Below are 22817 nucleotides of genomic sequence, written 5' to 3'. Positions count from 1 at the left end.
ACTGGTGCAGTAATAATTACATGATAAATAAAATGAAATTAAAAACCACAAGAGATAAAAAGACAATAAATGGATCCAAAACAAAATATATCCCAATAATGCCAATAATGATAATGCAAAAGATTCAATAATTTCTTATAACTCTTATGCACCTCTGACAGACCTTTCCGGAGCTAAGACAGTTTTGTAAACCAATAGGTACAGATTGATAAGTGAATAAATTACAAATTAATGAATGAAAGAGGTAAAAGGGAAGAAGAAGAAAGTATGAATGAGTGCAAAGATGGAAGTGGTGGGTGATTGAATGAATGAGCAAGAATGGGAGACTGAAAAACTGAACATGGCAGAGTAGTGTTGAAAAAGGTGAGTAAACGATTGAGTAAATGATTGTGTATATGAGTGAAAGATGATTTATGAATCAGTGAGTAAACTGATTAGGGAGAGCTATGACACAGTGGAAGAGCAACTAAACAAATCTATTAATCAAGGACAAAACTGGTGAGGGAATCAAATGTCTTATAAAAAATATTAAAACAAATTAGAGTGAAAAAAGGAGTATTAAAACAAAATCTTATAAAAAAATATTAAAACAAATTAGAGTATATATAAAAATATCAAAACAAAAGTTCACATACCCATTTAGTCAATTTCATAAGTTCATATAGTTGCATATTACACTTATATTCTAATTTTCTCATCAATTTCATTATAGATGTCAAATTTTATCCTTTTTCCTGATTTGGTTTTATGATACAAAGAACCATTAAAGTAACATGCACTGTCAATTTCCTGATGCCTGGAATTGATAAGTTCAGCATTCATCCTGGTCACATCCTCTACCAGTCTAATTCCTTTGTACTGTTTAAAATCCTTCCACGTCTTGATAATTGGAAATTTACAATCCAGACTCCAAAATTTGACAATCACTGGCCTTGGTTGTCCCTGTTGGCCTGGGATCCTATGCACAGCCACTATGTCCCTGTTGTCCAAATTAATCTTTGTGACTTCCTTCACCAATTTAAGAATTCTCTCTCTCAGACTTTTATTTTCCTCCTCCTCCAGCCCTAAAACTTTAACGTTCAGCTTCCTTGAATATTGTTCAGTTTGGTTTGAAGCCACACTTGTTTGCTTCAATCTCCTGTCAGAATCTTTCACGTTACTCCTCATTTTATCATTTTCCTTATTTGCCTCTTGTAATTTTTCTCACAATTGATGGTTTTCAAATTCCGGTGAATCTACCCTATCCATCAACTCTCATGTCCTCTCCTTTATTACCCTTTCCCTTTCTACAACTATCTCCTTTCTTGGATCATATTCTCTACCAATTTCCTTACAATAGTGGAGATAATTTCTCTTAGGTCATCTTTTTTCGCCAAGTCAGCAATAGCAGATGTGAAATCTGCTTTTGAAATGCTCCCTCTGAGACTTTGCTTTATTTCATCTAAGTCCAGATGAATTGTACTCAAGCTTGACTCACTCATACTTGTGTCAGATGTCTCCATTAGGGCGCCACTCTGTAATCTGGTCTTTATTTGCTATTTGCCTTGATCTTTCTTTCCACTCATGCTTGTAGATAATCTTGATTGGACTAATTTTTTCTGACTACTCAACTGTGACACTGACATTTATTACTCACCATATGCCAAAGAATTCTTACAATTGAAGGCAACATATGGACATGAAACTACACTGATATAAGTAAATGAGTCAAACAAATTAGGTAGGAAATGTCTCAAAACTGCACCACTAAACTTTCATATCTACTCCATCATAATAATGGAATATGTACACTGTTCCCTTTCCATTTATCCATTATGTCATACTGAGCATATGCTTTGATGAGATACAAAAATCCTTACACCCAAAATAATTAGGAGGAAATATGCAGTCTTCTTCTTATTGAGAAGGCTTTGTCTCATCAGTTAAGTATTCATATGGTCTCAATTCAAGATTCAGAGCTTTGATTCCTTCATGCATTGAAAAGGCAAGAACAGCATTATTGTACCGTCCATTATCCCCCATTATTTTAATTTGTCCAGCTCTCACCATTGCTATGACATTGACTTTACCATCATCGTCTTCCTCAACAGCAAACACTGATGCCCCACTGTCACCTTCTTTGGCAAATTCGTTTGATCCCTGTGGTTCATCCTCTGGCACAATCCAAATGTGTGATTCTGGAGTCATATCCATAAGGGTATAGTTGGCTGAGGCGATTAGTCCAGATGTCAAACCAGTGGAAGCCCCTCTCTTGTGTACATTTCTTCCATTAATATCTTCAAGTGAACCATGGAAAATATCATATGGTCCTGTTGTTCCATCCGGCTTTTTGAACTGCACATCGCAGGTTTCTGTATGGTCATGTATTACCTTGACAGCAGCAATATCTAAAGCTGTTATTCTTTCAGGTCTGTAAATTGTACTTCCAATTCTTGTGTAGTCATCATCATTTCTATCACACATTTTAACTAAGCGTACATCGGAAGCATTGGCTGCAATACCAACAACATGAAGTGCTGTCAGTATGTACATGTCACCGTAATGGTCTTTCATGAAGGCTCCTACACTTCCAAAAATGCGCTTAATCCCATTTATCGAACACAGAGCAACGATCTTTTGTCCAACATAGTGACTGCAGAGGAGTTTTGGATCATTAACCATCACACCAATCTGATATGGATATTTGTAGTCTTGTAGTAATTCATGTATTTCGTTGCGAACCTTTTTGTCACCATCTTCGTCAAGCTGCTGTATGTGAATATGAAGCTTGTTGTAAATGATGCCAAATCCCTCTACACCTTCTATTCTGAAATAATTAAATAAAAATAAAAAAAAAATTTCAACATAGATAATTTGTATTGTCTCTAGGCTAGATAAATATTCCGTTCCACTATCTAATATGCAACTGGAATTTTGTATTGCACCACTCTCACCTATACTCACTGATTGTGTCATTTTATCCTTTTGGACAATGTCTAGACAACTTCTGGTCGGGTGTGTCGATGCATTGCTACTGAATAGTTGGATATTTCAAGAATTAAGCTTGTTGCAATGATCTTTGCACTTCAGATAGTAATTGAGACAAGAAACATTGCAAAACACTACAATGCTGCATCAATGTTTACTATTTATGGTCAAAATATACAATGCAATTATTCAAATCAGTTTAATTTGAATAATGTACTTGTTTTTTCATCAAAAGGACTGCTTTTCATATTAATATTTATCTTATGTGTACCATGAAAATCTTGTTTGTATATGAAATGACATATGGATACTGAATCCCAATCAGTGGTGCCTTCAAAAGTTAATACTGTTCTTATTCAAATATCAACTGATTTGTGGGTGATGTGGAGCTAATTCTATTCTGATGCAAAATATGATGCACTATAATCAAAACATTGCAGTCTCATCAGAAGCAAAGCCATCCATGGTTAACATTAGAAAAGATGATTTGATAACACAATATCAAATGATATATTAATAACAAAAATAAGATGCTATAAGAACCTAAAAACTGCCTTTGTTTCTGGATTAAGATGATCATGTTGCCTCTGCTTGGCTGCTCAAAAGACATCAACATATACTCACACACACAAGTGCTTTTTTTTATAAAGCTGTCTTAAATTATTACAGTATGGGTACATCCTGGGTGCAGATTGCAGAACAAAGGAATATAAATTACCAAATCCTGGTAAGAACATATTTTTCACTCACTTCAGGTTTTGTGAGGAGGTGAGTAACACTCGAGTATTTATTAATCATTTTAAGCATGTTGTAGTTCAATACTCTAAAGTATACAATAAATATGAAACTGTATTTAAATAAACATCAAGTTAATATCAACGTCTGAAATCTTTGATGGATTGGATGCAATCATGCTCTTAAATTGGTTATATTCTTGATTAACTTTTCACAAAAGCTTGATGTATAATTAGTGCTGTGCCTAAAGGTAGAGAACTCGCTGCCCAAACACAACTGCTTACATAATATATCAACAAAATATCCTTGAATGAAACTAACATGTTGACGAATTGTTTTCTTCTCCATATTGAGAGATATGTTGCCTTGTCCAATCTATAATTATTTCTATTCCTTAAATCATAGTAATTCGTAAGTGCTGAAGGCTATATATGTAACTGAAGCAACAGAGGGGGCGAACAGACCGACTTTATAAGCGTCCAAAACCCGAAATAAGGCTTCTAACTAAAAAATATTTCGAGCTGAACATTTGCTTGAAATAAATGATTGTCTAAACAAATTGAGGTCTCCGGTTAATTAGACCATTTATTTTCGTAAATTGCTTTTCTGATCTGAAAACTCGTGAAATTACAAAAAAAAATGAACCAACTTGAGGTCTTCGCCCCCTCTGCTGCTATAATTAAATCATCATGTTATAATAAAATGGTACATCCGGAATCTCATACTGCAAGGATAGCTCGAGAACGATTAGAAGCAATTAAAAAATTTCTTCCTGTTAGAGATTCATTCAGAAAAAATCTACAAGCGCAGCAAGAAGCTCAAGTTGAGTACGAAGAAGAAACTAAAAAAACTGTTTAAACCTGTCACTGCAGCTACTGAGAAAGTTACAACTGTCATCAAAGAATATCTTCTTCCGGTATCAAAACAAACTGCAGCGCAGACTGAAAAAATAGCAGCGAGAACTAAAAAAACAAAAAGGATTTTACGAGATCTTCCAACTGACAGCTGCAGCCCAACCTCCACCTGTCGATGAAGAAATACTTGAAAGTATTGGAAAACTTCGTACTGAAGTCGCCGACATGAGAAAAAAACATGCATCTGAATCCAAACCAGTAGGAGAAAACTTAGAATTGATTGCAAGATTTAACGAAGGGGTTGTTGAAGATATTAGAAATACTGAAAAAGAAAAATTACCTGAAATGATATTATTTGGTATATTTAATAAATCTGGTATTTTAAAAACCAGTCATAAAAAAGTAAATGATGATAATCTCATTAGATGGATATATCGCGTATATTACAACAAAAAAACAAGCTAGAGGTCCAGAATACGAAAGTCTTAGTAGAGAAGTAAAAAGACTTTATAAAGAGAGACTGGAACAACTAGGACAAGAACAACTCTCTCAGTATCAACTTCCTCCACCTCTGCAACAAATGGAACAACAACAATCTTCTTCACCGCAGAAAGAGATGATGTTGAAACCATCTAGAGAGAAAAAGAAACAGATGGAACAACAACAATTTTTCTCACCGCAGCGAAGAATGATGTCGAAAGCTGAAAAGTCTGAAGAGCTACTTAAAAAATCAGAGGAAGAATTAAAATTATTTGAGAAAAAGACAGAAACAACAAGTAAGGAAGAAGGAGCAACTGGAAGTGGTTTTTTGACTACATCAGGAGAAAATAATTTTGTTTGTCCTGATAATATCCTCAATGACGTGTCACGGTTAGAAGTTCTTATAGGGGGAAACGTGCAGGAAATAACTCAACAGAAATAACCAATGAAATATCTGATATTTGTCGAAGATTATTTCAAGGTGGTATTATGGATCGCAGCATTTATCGTTCACTTACTGATGAAATTGCTGATGATTATCACAGCGACTAAACAATTAATTAATCAGTATATAAAAATGATTATACATACTGCTCAACGTGGACCGATCATGGTCAGGGTAGTAAACTCACGACTGCCAAATTACAAAGTAATTTACGGAGATGGACTTGGTGATGTTATTCAGGGTCTATTTAGAAGGATGGCTCCAAAAGCAATACCGATTGCAAAACAATTAGGTATGAAGGCTATTGAGGCTATTCGTGAAAAAGCTCCTGGTGCAATTGTCAATGTTGCTGGTAAGGCGTTCTCGGCGATCAAAGATAGACTAGCACGATTAATAAGACGAAAACAACAACCACCAGTAAAACTGGCAAGTACTGAGGTTATGCCAGCAAATGTCAGTAAAATAATAAATCAAGCTGCAAATCAAAAACTAGCGGAATTATCTGAAGAAGCAGAAAGAAATATAACAGCAAATTTAATAGCAGGAAGCGGTCTTCGTCGACGATGATCACCATTTGGAAAAATGGTAATTACAATAAAATGTTCAAACGCATGTCCGACCCAGCATTTGACATGGATGCACCGGTCCTCAAAGATGAATCGGTACGTGATTATCAATTTTATTCCTATGACGCAAGACAACCAAATCAGCGGGGGAGAATCGAATTACAGGTTCATGATACAAACAGATATTTCTTGCCCGCTGAGGTGTTTATTGAAGTAGAAGGTAGACTTGTAACAAATGTTGTAGCTAATACGCCATATGCTGATAATTTGCGTGTTGGTTTTGTCAACAACGGGATTATGGCACTGTTTGATAGCGCCACATACATGATTGATGGAAAAAATATTGAATCAATTCAGAAGGATGTCGATGTTGCTACAACAATAATTGGTCTAGCGAGATATTCTGATGATTACACAAGATCAGCGGTCCAACAATGATGTTTGCTAAGGATATTACTGACAGCGCTGATCGTGTTCAATATACTAAGTTACGAGCACCACAAAATATTTCAATTATTAATCAACCGGTTGACTTTGAGCATGAAGATAGACCAGCAGGTGAATTTGATATTATAAAAAGTGTTAATGCGACTTACAACCTAGGATTTGCAACACGCCGAGCATCATTGTCAGGAAATGATAGAAATTTCTCATGTGCAATTCCATTATCTCACATCTTTGGATTTTGCAGAAATGTTAGAAAGGTCATCTTTGGAGCTAAACACACAATTGTGCTCGTAAGAAAAGGTAATGATAATGATGCAATCTGGCGAGGTGCTGGTGTTGCTGATGGTAAAGTAAATATATCAAAACTCTCATTGTGGATGCCAGTAATGATTCCATCTATTATTGAAGAACAAAAATTACTCTCTTTTATGGACCAAGGCGGTAAATCATTGATATCATGTTTAACAGTAACCACAGATGCTGCTCAAAGTTCTGTTAATGGTTTATTTACATGGAATATAGCATCACAACAAGGCGTTTCTGCCCCGCGACATATTTTTATTGCGCTGCAAGATAATGCTCGGACGAGTAATCAAGAACGTTCACATATGATATTTGACAACCTTGGAGTTAATGAAGTTTCCTTGCGGATAAATGGACATGAAGAACCGGCTGAGGATATATTGTTAAATTTTGATCAAAATCACGTAGCGCGTGCATATCATCGTTTGATGTCATTCATGGGACGTGATCAAAACGTAGATACTGGGCTGCAAATATCACAGTTAGATTTTACAAAACTGTATCAGATTTATTACTTTTCGTTGGAACATCTTGATTTATCCAAACAATCCGTCGTTGATATACACTTTCGAGCTCGTGTTACTAACCCTCCTCCTGATATAGCTGGTCCACCACTTGTTCGCGGCACCTACAAATCAATCGCGGTTATGCTCAGCGATAAAGCCATGTTACTTGAAGGTGGTAGTGGTCGAATGAGAGTCGTTGATGCACCAGTGGAAAATCTTTAATCATGTTATTTAAAAACACGAGTATAATCATAAAATGCCATATCATCACGTTAGTGTCAGTCTGACTCACGGTCAGATTAAAAACCTTCAATCAAATTCAGCAAAAAACTGCGGAATGAAAATATCACTAAAGCGAGATCAGATCACGGGTGGTCAAAATAAACTATCATTATCAGAACGCCAGCTTAAACATTTCAGCGGCGCTAAACAATCAAAAACAGGCGTCAAACTCAATCTCTCTGCGGGTGCGGTTAAAGACTCAATTAAAACAGGCGGTATTTTTCCACTTCTCGCGGTTATTCCAGCGTTAATAGCTGCTGCCGCGCCAGCCGTAGCAAAATCAGCCGCGTTAGGTGCTGTTGGAACAGCTGCTGGAATGGCTCTAAAGAAAGCAACAGGAAATGGATACAAAAAAAAGGGACGCGGCTTAAGATTGCCAGGATCTCGTTGGGGGAGAGGTCTAAGGCTTCCACGTTAGACGTTCCAGCATCAAATTTTGATTTACTTGATGCTGCTAAACGATTAAAAATAAAAGCCTTTAGAGGTGTTTTCATGCGAGATCAATTACCAAAACAACCAAACAAACTCGAAACAGGTATTATTAATCTCGACGAACGTTCCGGACCTGGTACTCATTGGGTATCATACGCTGTTGATCCACGTGGAATCGTTTATTTTGATTCATACGGGTTAGCTCCACCTGTTGAATTTATCAAGTATGTTACACCACTTCACGCAACAACCTCTGATTGCAGAATTTGGAATTCAACGCTACCCACACAAACAATGACAGATCCGCCAATATGCGGCCGTGAAGTAATTAATGTACTTAACGCTATATCAAAATCATCCAAACCGCCACATAAAGTCGTGCCTGATTATACAAGCAACCGCTATGTTGCGCGTAAAGCGTTTTAAACAACAGGTCTTATTATAATGGTTGATATTTACGGAAGATCTTCTTCACGCGTTAAGAAAAAGCCCGGCGACGTTGATCTGTCGAAGTACGCGACTAAGGATGACCTCGCTGATATTATGAACCTGGCTGGAGTTGACCCAGATGAGGTTGTTATTTTTCAGGATCGATATGGTAAACTAAAAACCAGCAATATCAAATGGAATGATATAATTCGACGAGTACTTGGTGCAGTCACGGATAATATACCCGTGTTTACTGACAGCGGCAGAATTAGGGATTCAAGTATATCGTTTACAACCATCAGAAATCAAATTACAGCAGCTGTTGCTAATCGCGTAAAAAAATACCGGTGGCACAATGACAGGTGAACTTAGCATGAACGGAAATAAGATAGTGGTTTTAAGAGATCCAACATCCGACGAAGACGCAGCAACAAAAAAATACGTCGACGTCAACTATGGCACCGTAGATGGTAAATTATCCACGTTGCGGGCCAAGTATGATGTTCACGTAGGTGCTTTTGGAAGATTTTGAAAATTTTTTCAAAAAACCGACGAATCCATAGATAAATTCTTTGGCACTCCGCACGCCATTGACATGAAACTCGTTGATATCAAAACTAACCTAGACACGATCAAACAAACACAGCAAAACATCGTAGCGGGAATTCCTGAGATCGTTAATAAAACCAGTCTGATTAAAATCCCAGCCGGAATAACTTCCGGGCATATTACCAACATCGTATGCACGGTATCATCGGGATTTGCAATATGGTCGCAGCAAAATAAAACCATTAGCTATACCGCAACAGTCACTGGCGTGTACAGGCTGTCTGTGTTTAGTGCTGCAAAATTTGAAATATTTACAACGTATCCATGGCGTCATTCAACTGATAAGTTTTCCGGGGTTGTATCTGTCATATTAAATAACGGAACCGAGGAAATATTTATTCTGGAAGCAGCTGATAAGAAATTAACCGCAACATCCTTCTGGTGGTGTTTGGAATTTGTAGCTGAAACACCTCAATTGGTTACGGCATAAAATATAATGAGTACTATCGACGTTCAAAGATTTATGTACAATCAAGCGCGTGAATGGCAGGCAGCGTTGAAAGATCGAGTCGAACAATATACAGTAAAAATAAAAAAGTATCAACGACGATTAGTTATCATCGACCTTGTTGTTTATTCGGTATCTGCTGTTGTTGCTGGAGCTGGAATAATATTATCCGCGGTAACAATGATGGCACCAGTAGCTGTGACTATTTGTGTTTGTGCAACTACGACAATTGCAGGTGTGCTTAATATCGTTGCAAAAAAAATATGTACTTGCACGAATGAAAAATTATCCGATTACAAGATAAAATTACACATAGCAACTGTCGCATACACGAGGTTATCCTCGTTGTTATCAGCGAGTCTCAATGATGGAATTATATCCGATTTTGAGTTTTCAATGATGATCAGCGTATACAATTGCGCTGGTATTAAAGGTACGAGTATCAATAATGACAGAATTACTGCAGCAGATCGTGACGAACACAACCCCGCACAAGACCACGATGATCTCGCTAAGCTCGATTAATCCTGAATTTAACGTCAATTTTCCAACAGCAATTCGCGCGAATGAAATTGCACTAGCACAATTACGAGTATATTACAGCTGGCCAAATATCAGATCGAGATCATTTAATGGTACACCAGCAAATAATTCGCTTGTATTTGCTGATAAAAACAAACCCGATGGAACACCTGACTGGGTTGTTGTTGGAATACCAACTGGTAGTTATGAGGTCGAACAAATAAATGATGAATTTGCGCGTAGAATAAAATCAATAACAGGAAAAGAAGCAAAAATATCAATTAATGTTCATGAGCCGACGCTGTCCTCGACGATTGAAATAAACTCGCCTGATTACGTCGTTGATATTTATCAATCTTCAATCAGATCCGTGCTAAGTTGGCCTGAAATAACACCACAAATACCTGCACAGATACCAGAATCAACTCGGCTGATTTTACATCGACGAAGAGTTTTCATCATAATATTAAAATGAATTACACAAGTTTTTGGTGGAACATAGAAAAACGGGTATGGGATAAACGTGATCAATTTCATGTCAATAATATTGGTGAATACTATTGGCTTTTACACAACGCTGATAACGGTAATAACCTGTACAATTCATTTTACGATATAAATATCAATAACGTCATTGATATCATAAATTCAGACCATAAAGAACAACTAGCTAATTTACGTGTTCTTTTTCATGAATATTTGTCTGATTTGACATCTACGCGTGAAGAAATTATTAAACGAATAGAAATTTTAAATCATATAGCTGATACCATTGAATATTTTCATAACAGAATCATAAACCTGGTTTTTGAATCATCAGGTGATTATAGAAGGTTTTTCGCAACCAAATACAAAATACCCGAAGCTGACATTGTAACGTTTAAGTTCCCTAATTATAATCCAAATGGATTAAGAAAATCTGTCAATGATGTCATTGATGAGTTCTTTCCTAAAATACTTGATGCATGGACAAAAATAACTCCACCAGCAACTGTTCTTAGATATAATAATGATCCACTCGGCGGCGGCAGACACGTATCTCCGGGAGTCGTTAATATGGCGGTTAATCTAGTTTGTGACGTAATCGAAGGCAGTTATCAAATAGATCTTGGAAAATCAAATCAGGCTCAACAAGGATACATCCTATACACGTTCACACCACAAGTTTCCCCTGGCGATTTGATCGTGCAAGTACCAACCAATCCTGTTTATCTACGCACACATAATCAGTATTTGTCACGAATAAATTTCAAACTCACAGACCACCTTAATCGCTTAATTGACCTACGTGAAGAAGAGCTTGTAATAAATCTGTATGTGAAATCTTAATTAATCCAGTAATGTACCAGCACGTGAGGGTTTTTATACACTTGAAAACGCCATCAGAACAGCGTTTTCACAAAACACAGAGCAATTTAACGTTAATTTAGTTATTGATGAACACGGAAACGAGGATTTCTTATTAATACAAGAACAATTAGATGAACTCCGTCGAGATCATTTGTAACAGAGATCAGATTCTAAATTATGCACACTCCTGCATCAAAGTCGATCAACTTAAATAAATAAATATATCTGATGAAAAATTCATCTTTTTTAAAATATTTTATTTTTTTCTGAAAATTTGATCATTTCACATAAATCTGAGTACCAACTAACCCATCAGAGTTATAAATTTGATTGATTTACATAAATCTGAGTACCAACTCACCCATCAAAATTGCAAAATTGATTGATTTGCATAAATCTGAGTACCAACTCACCCATCAGAGTTATAAATTTGATTGATTTGCATAAATCTGAGTACCAACTCACCCATCAGAGTTATAAATAAATAATAATTCAGAAATAAATAATTTGCAAAATTATACTCAAAATTAAGAAATTTGTACAATTTTGTAAATTTGATGGGGTAAATGGTAGTCAAAATTAAGAAATTTGTACAATTTTGTAAATTTGATGGGGTAAATGGTAGTCAAAATTAAGAAATTTGTACAATTTTGTAAATTTGATAGGGTAAATGGTACTCAAAATTAAGAAATTTGTACAATTTTGTTAAATTTCAGTAAAAAAAACAAATTAATTCAGTAAATAAATAAATTAATTCAGTAAATAAATAATTTGTAAAATAAAGTAAATTATACTCAAAATTAAGAAATTTGTACAATTTTATGTTTTTGATGGGGTAAATGGTACTCAAAATTGAGAAATTTGTATAATTTTGTTGTATTTTGTGAAATAATTAAGAAATTCTTCATTTTGATGGGGTAAATGGTACTCAATATTAAGAAATTTGTACAATTTTGTTAAATTTGAGTTTAAAAAAATTAATTCAGAAATAAATAAATTAATTCAGCATAAATCTAAGTACCAACTAACCCATCAGAGTTATAAATAAATTAATTCAGAATAAATCTAAGTACCAAGTAGCCCATCAAAATTACAAATCTGATTGATTTGCATAAATCTAAGTACCAACTAACCCATCAGAGTTATAAATAAATTAATTCAGAATAAATCTAAGTACCAACTAACCCATAAAAATTACAAATTTGATTGATTTGCATAAATCTAAGTACCAACTAACCCATCAAATTCAGAAATAAATAATAATTCAGAAATAAATAATAATTCAGAAATAAATCTGAGTACCAACTAGCCCATCAAAATTGCAAAAGTGATTGATTTGCATAAATCTAAGTACCAACTCACCCATCAAAATTGCAAAAGTGATTGATTTGCATAAATCTAAGTACCAACTTACCCATCAAAATTGCAAAAGTGATTGATTTGCATAAATCTAAGTACCAACTAACCCATCAAAATTGCAAAATAAATAAAATATAATCTCAGAATAATATTTCTGATCAAAGATCTACATGTTCAGGTATTCATCTTCATCAGAATTATTACTTTGGATCATTTCACCAACTAGGTTACTCGCTAACATAATTTTTCTTAATAGTCTTATGCGAGTACTAATTGTTTTCTTTTCCTCGTACTCGTGGGATAACAGCAATCTAATTCTTTCTACTGCGGCAGAGAGAGGAACGAATTCCTTCACCTGATTATCTTCCACGGTAGCTAGCGACTGAAACATTGCCGCCTGAATCCGTTTCATGAGCTTGTAATCAGATGATAGTGTGTGTATTCCTTGGTTTTTACGTTCTTGTAAAATCTCAAAATCAGAAACTATTTTTTCAGGATTTAGTTCATTAGATATATTAATTCCATCTTTTTCCAATTTTTTAATGGCAGAAATAATGTCTTTGATATTTTCATGGTTCATTATTTAGTATATATATATTTAAAATTAAAAAAATTATCCCTATAGAACCCCTAGCGAGTGTTTAGCGAGTTCGTCGGGATGTTTCAAGGACAGCACAAACGTATATTATGAAATGTGAACCTCTATTCGAGTCTTTTAGCAGGTTTAAGTATGCAATGAATGAATGAAATCTTAATTAAGGACAGTACAACCAAGAACTCATAGCTTGCCATCGCATTCTATCAAGTTCATCAGGCACACGAAATATTCCCTCTACGAGAGCCTCCAACCCGTCAAACAACGGTCTAGAGGCCCAAGAAGGAGGACGGCACAAACATGTATTATGAATGAATGCAATGAATGAATGAGGCCATTTTCTCCGCTCAACAGAACCACCTACCCCAATAATCAACCCGTAGGTAATACAAAACATGTATCAACCACCGGTGATATGTGGTTTGGGTGTTCTGAGAACGGAGAGGGGCTGGCGGAGCCCCAATTAATTATAAAAATCGCTAATATGCGTAACCACCCGACCAATTGTCAGTCATGGGATTCGATCCTGGACCGCGAGCGTCACAGTCCAATACGATATGGATTGAGCTATCGAATTCATCTAACACTATATGTTTCGGAAGTTAATATACAGCTACAGCATTTCTGTATAGATTGTAATCTGTATAGGTTGTAAATTTCTGTATTAAAACAGCGGTTCTGAATAGATTGTAAATTTCTGTATTAAAACAGCGATTGTAAATTTCTGTATTAAAACAGCGATTGTAAATTTCTGTATTAAAACAGCGATTGTAAATTTCAGCATTATAAACAGTGGTTATAAATACTTGTGCATTAAAAACAGTGGTTTCTCCCAAGATCTTGCACTAACAATTACCATGGCACCACCACCTGCAGATCGGTTTAAATATTTCTGTAAGATTGTAAATATCTGCATTAAAAACAGCGTGTTGTGCCTCGATTTCTCATAACAGGTTTAAAAATAACTCGCTATATTGTATGATGGGAAATACGTTTATTTTTCTATTTTGTAAGTTAGAAACCATAAATATACTTCTACGAATAATTAATTACGACGTAAATGGTTAATCTGACCATAAAAATCGGAAATTTACGAAGAAAACTATATATTACAAAGTAATCTCCCTTTTGCATAATTAAAAATTCAGTAGTATAAGGGGGACATACAGCGACTCCAAATAATAAATATAATTTAAGGTAATAATGATAGTTTATCTCATTAACAATATTGGAATGTGATTTTCTGTTTATATACTTTTGAGAAAGCAGATCTGTATATATTTTTCGCGACAAATTGTACTGAACGTGTATTAATATCAAAGTATTTGCCAGCTGAATACATCGATCAAAATATAATCTCTTCACCGGTTTCTGTATTTGTAGCCTTGATCACCCTTCTAGAAACTGTCCTACATCTTCCAGTATTACCACATGCAGAGTTCTCGCTTTTTGTGACAGCTCGAAGATTGGATAAATTATTGTTCTGAGGGTTCCCGTCAATGTGATCAATAACAAGACCGTCATTGATCAATCTGCTGAAACACTCGTATGTGAAACGATGACAGCGATAATGTTTCTTCCCAACAGTAAATATGAGATAACCATGATTATTAATAAAACCAACTCGTTTTTTCAATCGACAATTTCTGATCATACCATCAATATTTGATTCGTAGTTTGTTACTGTAGTATGTTAGACGAATTCATTTTGCTCCATATATGATAATATTATTTGTTTAGATCATTGTTTGTCTGAAAACTTAGTTAGATAATCCTCCACGGATTTTAAAGCATTTTCACTATTATTATTTTTTTTTGTCATAATATCTTTTAAGCTCTCTATCTCATTTACCACCACACTTTCCACATAATTCTGTTTTTCCTCGCACTCCAGTACCACATCGCAGACATGGTATTGGTCCTAAGCTTCCACGGTTAACGCACTGCATGTGCTGTCCACAGAATTCCTTTATACAGGATTTATTACAACGAGTTAATGAACCCACCATGAGCCATCTGCATTGAGACATTGTATACATAATATTTTAATTTAAATACTTGTCTGAAATATAGTATGAACGAATTGGATAGATTATCCCGAATAAAGCCCTGGAGCGGAGATAGATTTAATCTTGACAGAATATCTCCTGACGTGCCGATACGAGATTCGGTTGATCCAAAAAAACAAGGGTTTGATTAATAAAATTCACGACGCCAAGAAAGAATTTCACACAGATGGTGCATCTCATGTCTGGTCAACGTTCAAGATTATACGCGACAAAAATATCATTAACGCTATGATGAACGACAAACGAGCAGCAATTATCATCAACTATCTTGATAATCGCAAATATCTATTCAGAATAAAATTCGTCGTGTTGACAGAAACAGATGATTGGATTATCCGTGACAAATATGATCCTGTCCACGGTAATAAAAAAACTGTCATACTAAGTAAAGATTCCAAACCAGGTCTATTGACAGGTATTGATAAACCGTATTATGAACGAGCATATCCTGTGACCGCGGTTATTTATGGAATCTATGTGATAAATGAAAAACCTAGCGTTGATAAACTAGCGCCGATGAAATTTTCAAAAATATATTGTGTGGCTGAACGAGTAACAGAACATTTTACGGTTTCGACTCGTGGAAACGGTCTAACGGATAAAAGACGCAAAATAATAAACATGTGGGGAGAAATGGTTAAAGATACCGGTGCGTCTATTAAAGATGTCGCTGAGTTAGGAAAAAAATTAAAATTTCCAATAAACGTAGCGACGATAACAGGTGAGATTTTGTATGAATCAAAATATAGATCAAAAGGAGCTTCGATCGAAATTATTGATCATAACGCACACGCGTGGACTAACGCAGTAACAATATTTCCACGAGATCGAACTGTTAAATGTTATCCCCCAGATAATTCTGGGGGAGGCATTTTTGATTTTATTAACGAAATAAGTAACAACGATCCTGTGTCAGTATGGTTATTTCAGTCTTGCATGGAAGAAAAAAATCAATTTGATCAGTTTGTGAGACCAAATGGCGTTATTTATCGAACAAATCCTCTTCACGAGAAAATGAAAAATCTTGCACTGCAATATACTGATGACGCTGACGAATTATTGAGTAACTGTTTTACTGTTCTGTCAGTTGCGGCTCATTTTGCTAGAAGGAAAAATTCGTGGAAACCAACTCGGTTTGATTTTCTCAATGACATAATACTGAGTTGTGTCGAATATGGACACGGCGGAATATAGAATACTAAATACGATCACAGAGATGTTATTTCAGTTGATATGGTTGCGTGTTATCCCGGAAGTTTTCTTGGATACGGAGATTGTTCTGTGTATTTTGAGCGATTCGGTCATCCGACGCACGAAATGACGCGAGTATCGATAAATGGACCATTACCGGATTTTGACCTGACTGGATTTGCTCGTATCGAGTCATTCGAAATGTCTAAAGGACTCCATGCAATTTATTATGTTTGGTTTGGAAAACATTTTTCAGAAAAAATGTTGACACCAGTAGTACTATTAGGGTATATGCTTGATTGCATGATGTTAATATCGCTGACGATCAGCGAAGCAATTATATCATATCGAAAACAAACCGAAGTTTGGTTACCACATTCGGATGAAACCGATTCGAAGGATCTTGGTAGAAAAATAATTGGCAAATTTACCCAAGGAGCAGCATATGATCACAGACGACATTGTACAAGATTGATCATGGACGACGCTGAGTTAGATTTTATAATCGCTGATACAACGAACAAGAACACGTTTGTAAGTCGAGAAACAGTTTTCTTGTCAAATGGAAATAAACTAGGTACCATTGTGAGCTACATGGACGGGGAGTCACCTCAGTATACTCATTTAAGATCATCGATGCTCGCGTATGTTTTAATAAATCTATTATCGATGACAAATAAGGTTTCTACGCATGCCGTCAGAGTTGCTACTGATTCGTTTTATATAAGTAAAAAACATTCAATACTGTTAGAAAAATTAAACATAGGCACTTATGCATCGTGGGGTTCGTGGAGAATAAAAAAGGAATATATGCTCGATTATTCCGAATCCGCTGATGTTGCGGTTAAAGATATTTACTGTAAAAAATATCAAACGTTGACAACTTCGTTGTTACCATCGGTATATGATCCAATAACTAGACACAAAACGGTTTATCTAAACGGACCTGGCGGTTCTGGTAAAGCCACTCGAGCTATCGAACTATTTCAGAATTCAGATATGATCGTGCTAACACCCACACATAGACTCGCGCGAGAGATGAAACAATGCGGTGTTAATTCCTGTACTTATCACAGCTTTTTTCGATGGAAGGGTGATACATGGACATCTTTAAGGATGAGCGAGAAATACATTCCAAGGATTATAATATGGGATGAAATATGCACCGTACCGCTAGAAACACTAAAAACATTTCTTGATTGGTTGTTAACAAGAAATACTGCCGTGATAATGTGCGGCAATCAAGGTCAACCACCACCTGTAGCTGGACCATCTCCACATGGATGGCTGAAAAATTTCGTTGACCACGCTGAAGAAATAACTGATGATCATAGAGCACTTGATGCAGCGTTGAAGGAATTTAAAAAATTAATCAGACTACAACCGAATAAAATACAGTGTGAAGTAATGCGCGAGATAATTTCAGAAACACCCATGAAAGACTTTCTGCAAACGTGGCGACCAAACGATTTGATAGTTGCAAGTAGAAAGATAGTTCGTGATACACTTCAGCGGGAGTTGTTTCAGTTACAACGAGAAAAGTTTCCAACGTTGTCAGTTCCGTTATGTTATCGACCAGCAGATACGTGACGGCAAAATATCGACGTTGATATACCAGGAGAGTCAAAGAGGAAACAGAATCTTGTATTGAATGATATTGTTGCAGCCGACGTTGATGTTGTTGAAGATGCTCTACGTGCTGATAAATCCCCGTGGACGCTTGGATACGCGATGACGATTCATTCATCTCAAGGATTAACTATTACTGATACAGTTGTTTGGATTGTTGATGATCACATCGAATGGTCGAACTTGGTTTATCTTGCAGTGTCTCGAGTTAGAAAAATATCTCGATTGAGACGAATCGTCATGGACTCGTCAGTGATTAGTGATGATGATGTTGACGGTGATATAATAAGAAAAAAATTATCTGGTTATAAACAGTGTGATAAAAAAAATAAACGCAGTTTTTATCTTGACACTGACGTTGTCATTGCGCTGAAACAACAACAGAATAATCATTGTACAAGTTGTAATTGTATAATGTTATGGCGGTATCTGAAAAATGATCCAAGACAATTTACCATAGATAGAAAAAATAACAATCTTGGTCATACACGAGAAAATATCATGTTGACCTGTCTTGAATGTAATCGACGTCGTGGTGCTAGTTAAGTGATTTGGGTGGTAATTGTGTATCCGTGGGGATTACTTGTAATTGTTCACGTACAAATCTGCGTTGAGGAGCAGCCGAATCTAGTCTGTAGATTGCGGGTCTACCTGAGGATCTAGTTATGGTGGATATCTTATGTGTGGTAACACTCCAAATAGGATCAGTCGCTCTTTTTTTACCACCTTCGAGTTCGCCGGGCTCATATAAATACCTTACAGTGATATTAAATAACACTGGCTGCGCTGAAAGATCACGTCGCTGTGTAGGTATGTGCGCGCTTGCAATTGCATTAATAGGTTTCATGTTGGTCGTTCGAGTAATCTCATTATTTAACGCTGCTATCATATTTGGTAATCTTGCCACCCATTCACGAGATCTCGTATCCTGAATAAATTCCTTCGCGTATTGATATCCAAATAACCGCTCAGCAAGTGTTCGATTAAATCGCTCAACAATTGCCTGATCACGATGAATTGCAGTATGTCCTCGTCGTATTTTGGTATTATGTTGTTTCATCAACGATGATACTGGACCAAGAAATTCCTTGCCAGGATCAACCTGTAGCAGCTGTGGCCATCGCAGACCACCTTGTGGTCCGGGTCCTCGTTGATAAATTCGTTTAAATGCGTCGGCTACCTCAGTTGCTGTTTTAGTCGTTAACGGTTCTGCTTCTTTATATCTACTTGCAACATCAACAACAGTTAGCGCGTATTTGTATGTTTTTCTACATACTGTATCATATGGTAAAAATAGAATATCAGCTTGATGAACTTCATTAGGAACACTGACACTGAAATGTGCAAATCGAATTTGCTTAGGACGTGGTAGATAAATTTGCCATATTGCCTGCCTGGACAACCACGTTTTAGCAGTAGAATGTTTAACCGCTGCTGCATCAGCGAGTTTATTAACTGCTGCTTTACCCTTCCAGTATCCAATTGGTGAATAATAAATCGATTCCATTATATATTACCAGCCCCTAGCGCTAATTTACTTTTCATCGCAGATCTTACTAACCAATTAGCTAATGATTCTCTGATATTTTTATTTTTTATGGAATTTAATGCATGAATTAATTTCACATCTGCAATATGCCTATCTTGTAGATTTTTACTCTTATAAGCTACATCATGAACATGACAAGCTTTATCAATAGCGTTTACTGGTTCCTCGCCTGGTTTTGGTTGATCCTGATTATCAAGCCTGATATCGAGTCGAGTACCAGGACCGCAATAATTATATCCTGGTAGGTGTTTTTCTCTGCTGCATTTAGCCCACGGAGTACCTGGAAACTTTGACATCAAATTAGCAATATCACCACCATGCTTATTAGGTAAAAACGAAAATTTTTTTCTACTGCACACAGAACATTTTCCACCATACGCTATTTTTTTATTTTTTGTTATAACCGTAGCTAAATCAGTGGTTGGAGTTTTAACTTTACAGCGTAAACAATATAAATTCATGTTATAATATATATGGATATAATTGATTTCTCAGTAACTCGGCAGCGAGAGCCAGTTAAACACCATCCTGCACTACTGAATTCCATCAGAATGATTATCATAGGACCATCTTGATCAGGTAAGATGCAATTATTACTTAATCTGATAAAGAGATGGTTGAAATGGGATAAGTTGTATTTGGTAGCACCATCCGCTGATGATCAACGATGTTAAGAAGTACTTAAAGATTTTAACGAAAACGCGTGATTACTGGACGAAGATAATGATGTTATAGAGTTTATAACAGATATTGATGAAGCACCGTCCGTTGATGTTTTAGACGGATTTATTAATAATTTAGTTGTGTATGATGTTGTGATGCTGGACAAACAATCAAATCCAGCTAGGATTTTTTCTCGAGGTAGACATAAAAATACCAATGTTATTTATGTTACTCAACGATACACACAAATACCAAAAGTGATCAGAGATAACTGTAATATTTTGGTTGTGTTTAATGGCGTAGACACACACACGTTGCGAAATATTCATCAAACCTGGTGCAGCGGTGACATGGATATAATTAAATTCAGAAACTTCTTTTCACAAGCACAAACTACTCCGCACGGGTTTATAACAATAAATTTGCACGATCCTAGAACAAGATATCGTATTGGACTTGATAAAATATTTGGATAGATTAATAGCAGCAGAGGGGGCGAAGACCTCAAGCTGGTTCATTTTTTTTGTAATTTCACGAGTTTTCAGATCAGAAAAGCAATTTACGAAAATAAATGGTCTAATTAACCGGAGACCTCAATTTGTTTAGACAATCATTTATTTCAAGCAAATGTTCAGCTCGAAATATTTTTTTTGTTAGAAGCCTTATTTCGGGTTTTGGACGCTTCTAAAGTCGGTCTGTTCGCCCCCTCTGCTGCTACTGATTACAGGACATGTTTATGTAAAGACCATTTATGACTCATCATCAGTCATTTGATTTCCATCTTAAGCAAATGAAATGAAGATTAAAACTTTGTTGCATAAGACATGGGCAAATTCTTATATTGCAATATAATTCCAAATATATATATATAGACTGTTTATGATTTTGATAAAAGTTGATCAGTCAAAAAATATTTTCAACTTTTCAGCAGCAAACTATTTTATTGTCCTTCCTACAAAATGCCCAATACATACTGGATTATATAGAACAGAGAAATATATATATATATATATATATATATATATATATATATATATATATATATATATATATAATGTAATAATTGAAAAACAAAATGAGTAACAATAACTTACAATTGTATGCCAGCTGGCACTTTGATATCAGGCATCAGATGATCAAACTCTTCCTTGGCAATGGTTCTTCTTAAAATGGAGACAGTTTCAAAGTGCAGTCTTTCTTGGATACAGAGAAATTCATCTATACTTTCAATTTGTTTAACTGCATCTCCAATGACGATAGAAATATCCTTTATAAACAGAGAAATGTAACCCTTGCTCTCTTTGACTTCAAAGAGTTTCAGGAAAACCTCTCTTTGTTCTGGGTCTCTCAGACTTCTAAGTATTGACATAAGATTTTGGACAGTAGAGTCTTGTATGTGCATTTTGCACTGTTGATGAAAATTAATCATGCTTAACATTTCAACAATGAATTCTGTCTGTATTCCGAATGAAGAAGATAGTTTTTCTATTCTCATTTGAGCAATGTGGATCTGAGCATCAAAGAGGAAATCTTTCATAGTATCAGTTGATAGAGTCTCCAGTTTCCTTTTGAATTCATTCTCTAATTTGCTAATGATCCCACCATCTTTGCATATGAGACTGGTAAGGTCTTCTTCAATCATGTCCATGAATTTTGACTTGTTATACGGACCAGAAGACTGAATTCTGAAGTGTAAATTCTTTTTCAGCTTGTCTTCCAGTGATCGCAGGCAGGACACAACATGCAGCTCCAAATGTTCAGATATTGTTTTCGATAACTCATCATTGCACCAGAATATGATGCGTTCCACATGATGAGGCTTTGTCATGGTAACATCTTGTAATGAATTCAATTTCAACCATTCATTGTAATTCCAGCGATAGTGTTGCAAATGCTCACTATTTTCTAGGATACTCTGACTAACTTTGATTGCACACAAAATAGCCAGAATGGTTTTAGACTCAGAATGATTAAATAGCTCGACTAATTTATCAATGTCTTGGTCAAGCATTTGTGCACAGTTCTGAAAAGCAAGAAATTTCATATAAAACCAAATATGTTGTAACAAGTGTTCTTCCATGATTCAACTGCCACTAATACAAGGATGATACCAATATCTCAGCCTTATATTTCTTTTCTACAGCATTGCTCATATAAATCACTGTAGTTAATTTTATGAAAACATGCATCGATAATTCTTGAAACGATGTATGAATCTATATTTCCTCAAAGTCAATAGTTTTAAAAGGAATTTAAGTGTTCCTTTATTTCACACCCCATTTTTAACATGGAATATAAGCAGTAGATCAATTACTTTATAGTGAACTAAATTAAATGATAATAATAATAATGATAAAATAATACAAATAATAATAAAACTAAGGTGA

The 22817-nt window shown here is 35.5% G+C and overlaps 1 protein-coding gene across 1 annotated transcript; it reads right to left on the bottom strand.

Annotated features, from left to right (window-relative positions):
* Positions 1 to 1894: 1894 nt before the first annotated feature.
* On the bottom strand, positions 1895 to 22410 carry LOC149784052 (uncharacterized). The gene is made up of 2 exons (XM_089932148.1): positions 21525 to 22410; positions 1895 to 2806 (listed from the first exon to the last, which is right to left on the bottom strand). Exons 1-2 carry the CDS (start codon positions 22256 to 22258, stop codon positions 1897 to 1899), a joined length of 1644 nt encoding a protein of 547 aa, XP_089788274.1. The 5' UTR covers positions 22259 to 22410; the 3' UTR covers positions 1895 to 1896.
* Positions 22411 to 22817: the final 407 nt, after the last annotated feature.

This window comes from Sinohyriopsis cumingii, chromosome 14, assembly GCF_028554795.1.
Source record: "Sinohyriopsis cumingii isolate HCF-2022 chromosome 14, ASM2855479v2, whole genome shotgun sequence".
NCBI lineage: Eukaryota > Metazoa > Mollusca > Bivalvia > Unionida > Unionidae > Sinohyriopsis > Sinohyriopsis cumingii.
The sequence above is the reverse complement of the archived record's forward strand: the minus strand, read 5'-3'. Positions and strand labels throughout refer to the sequence as shown.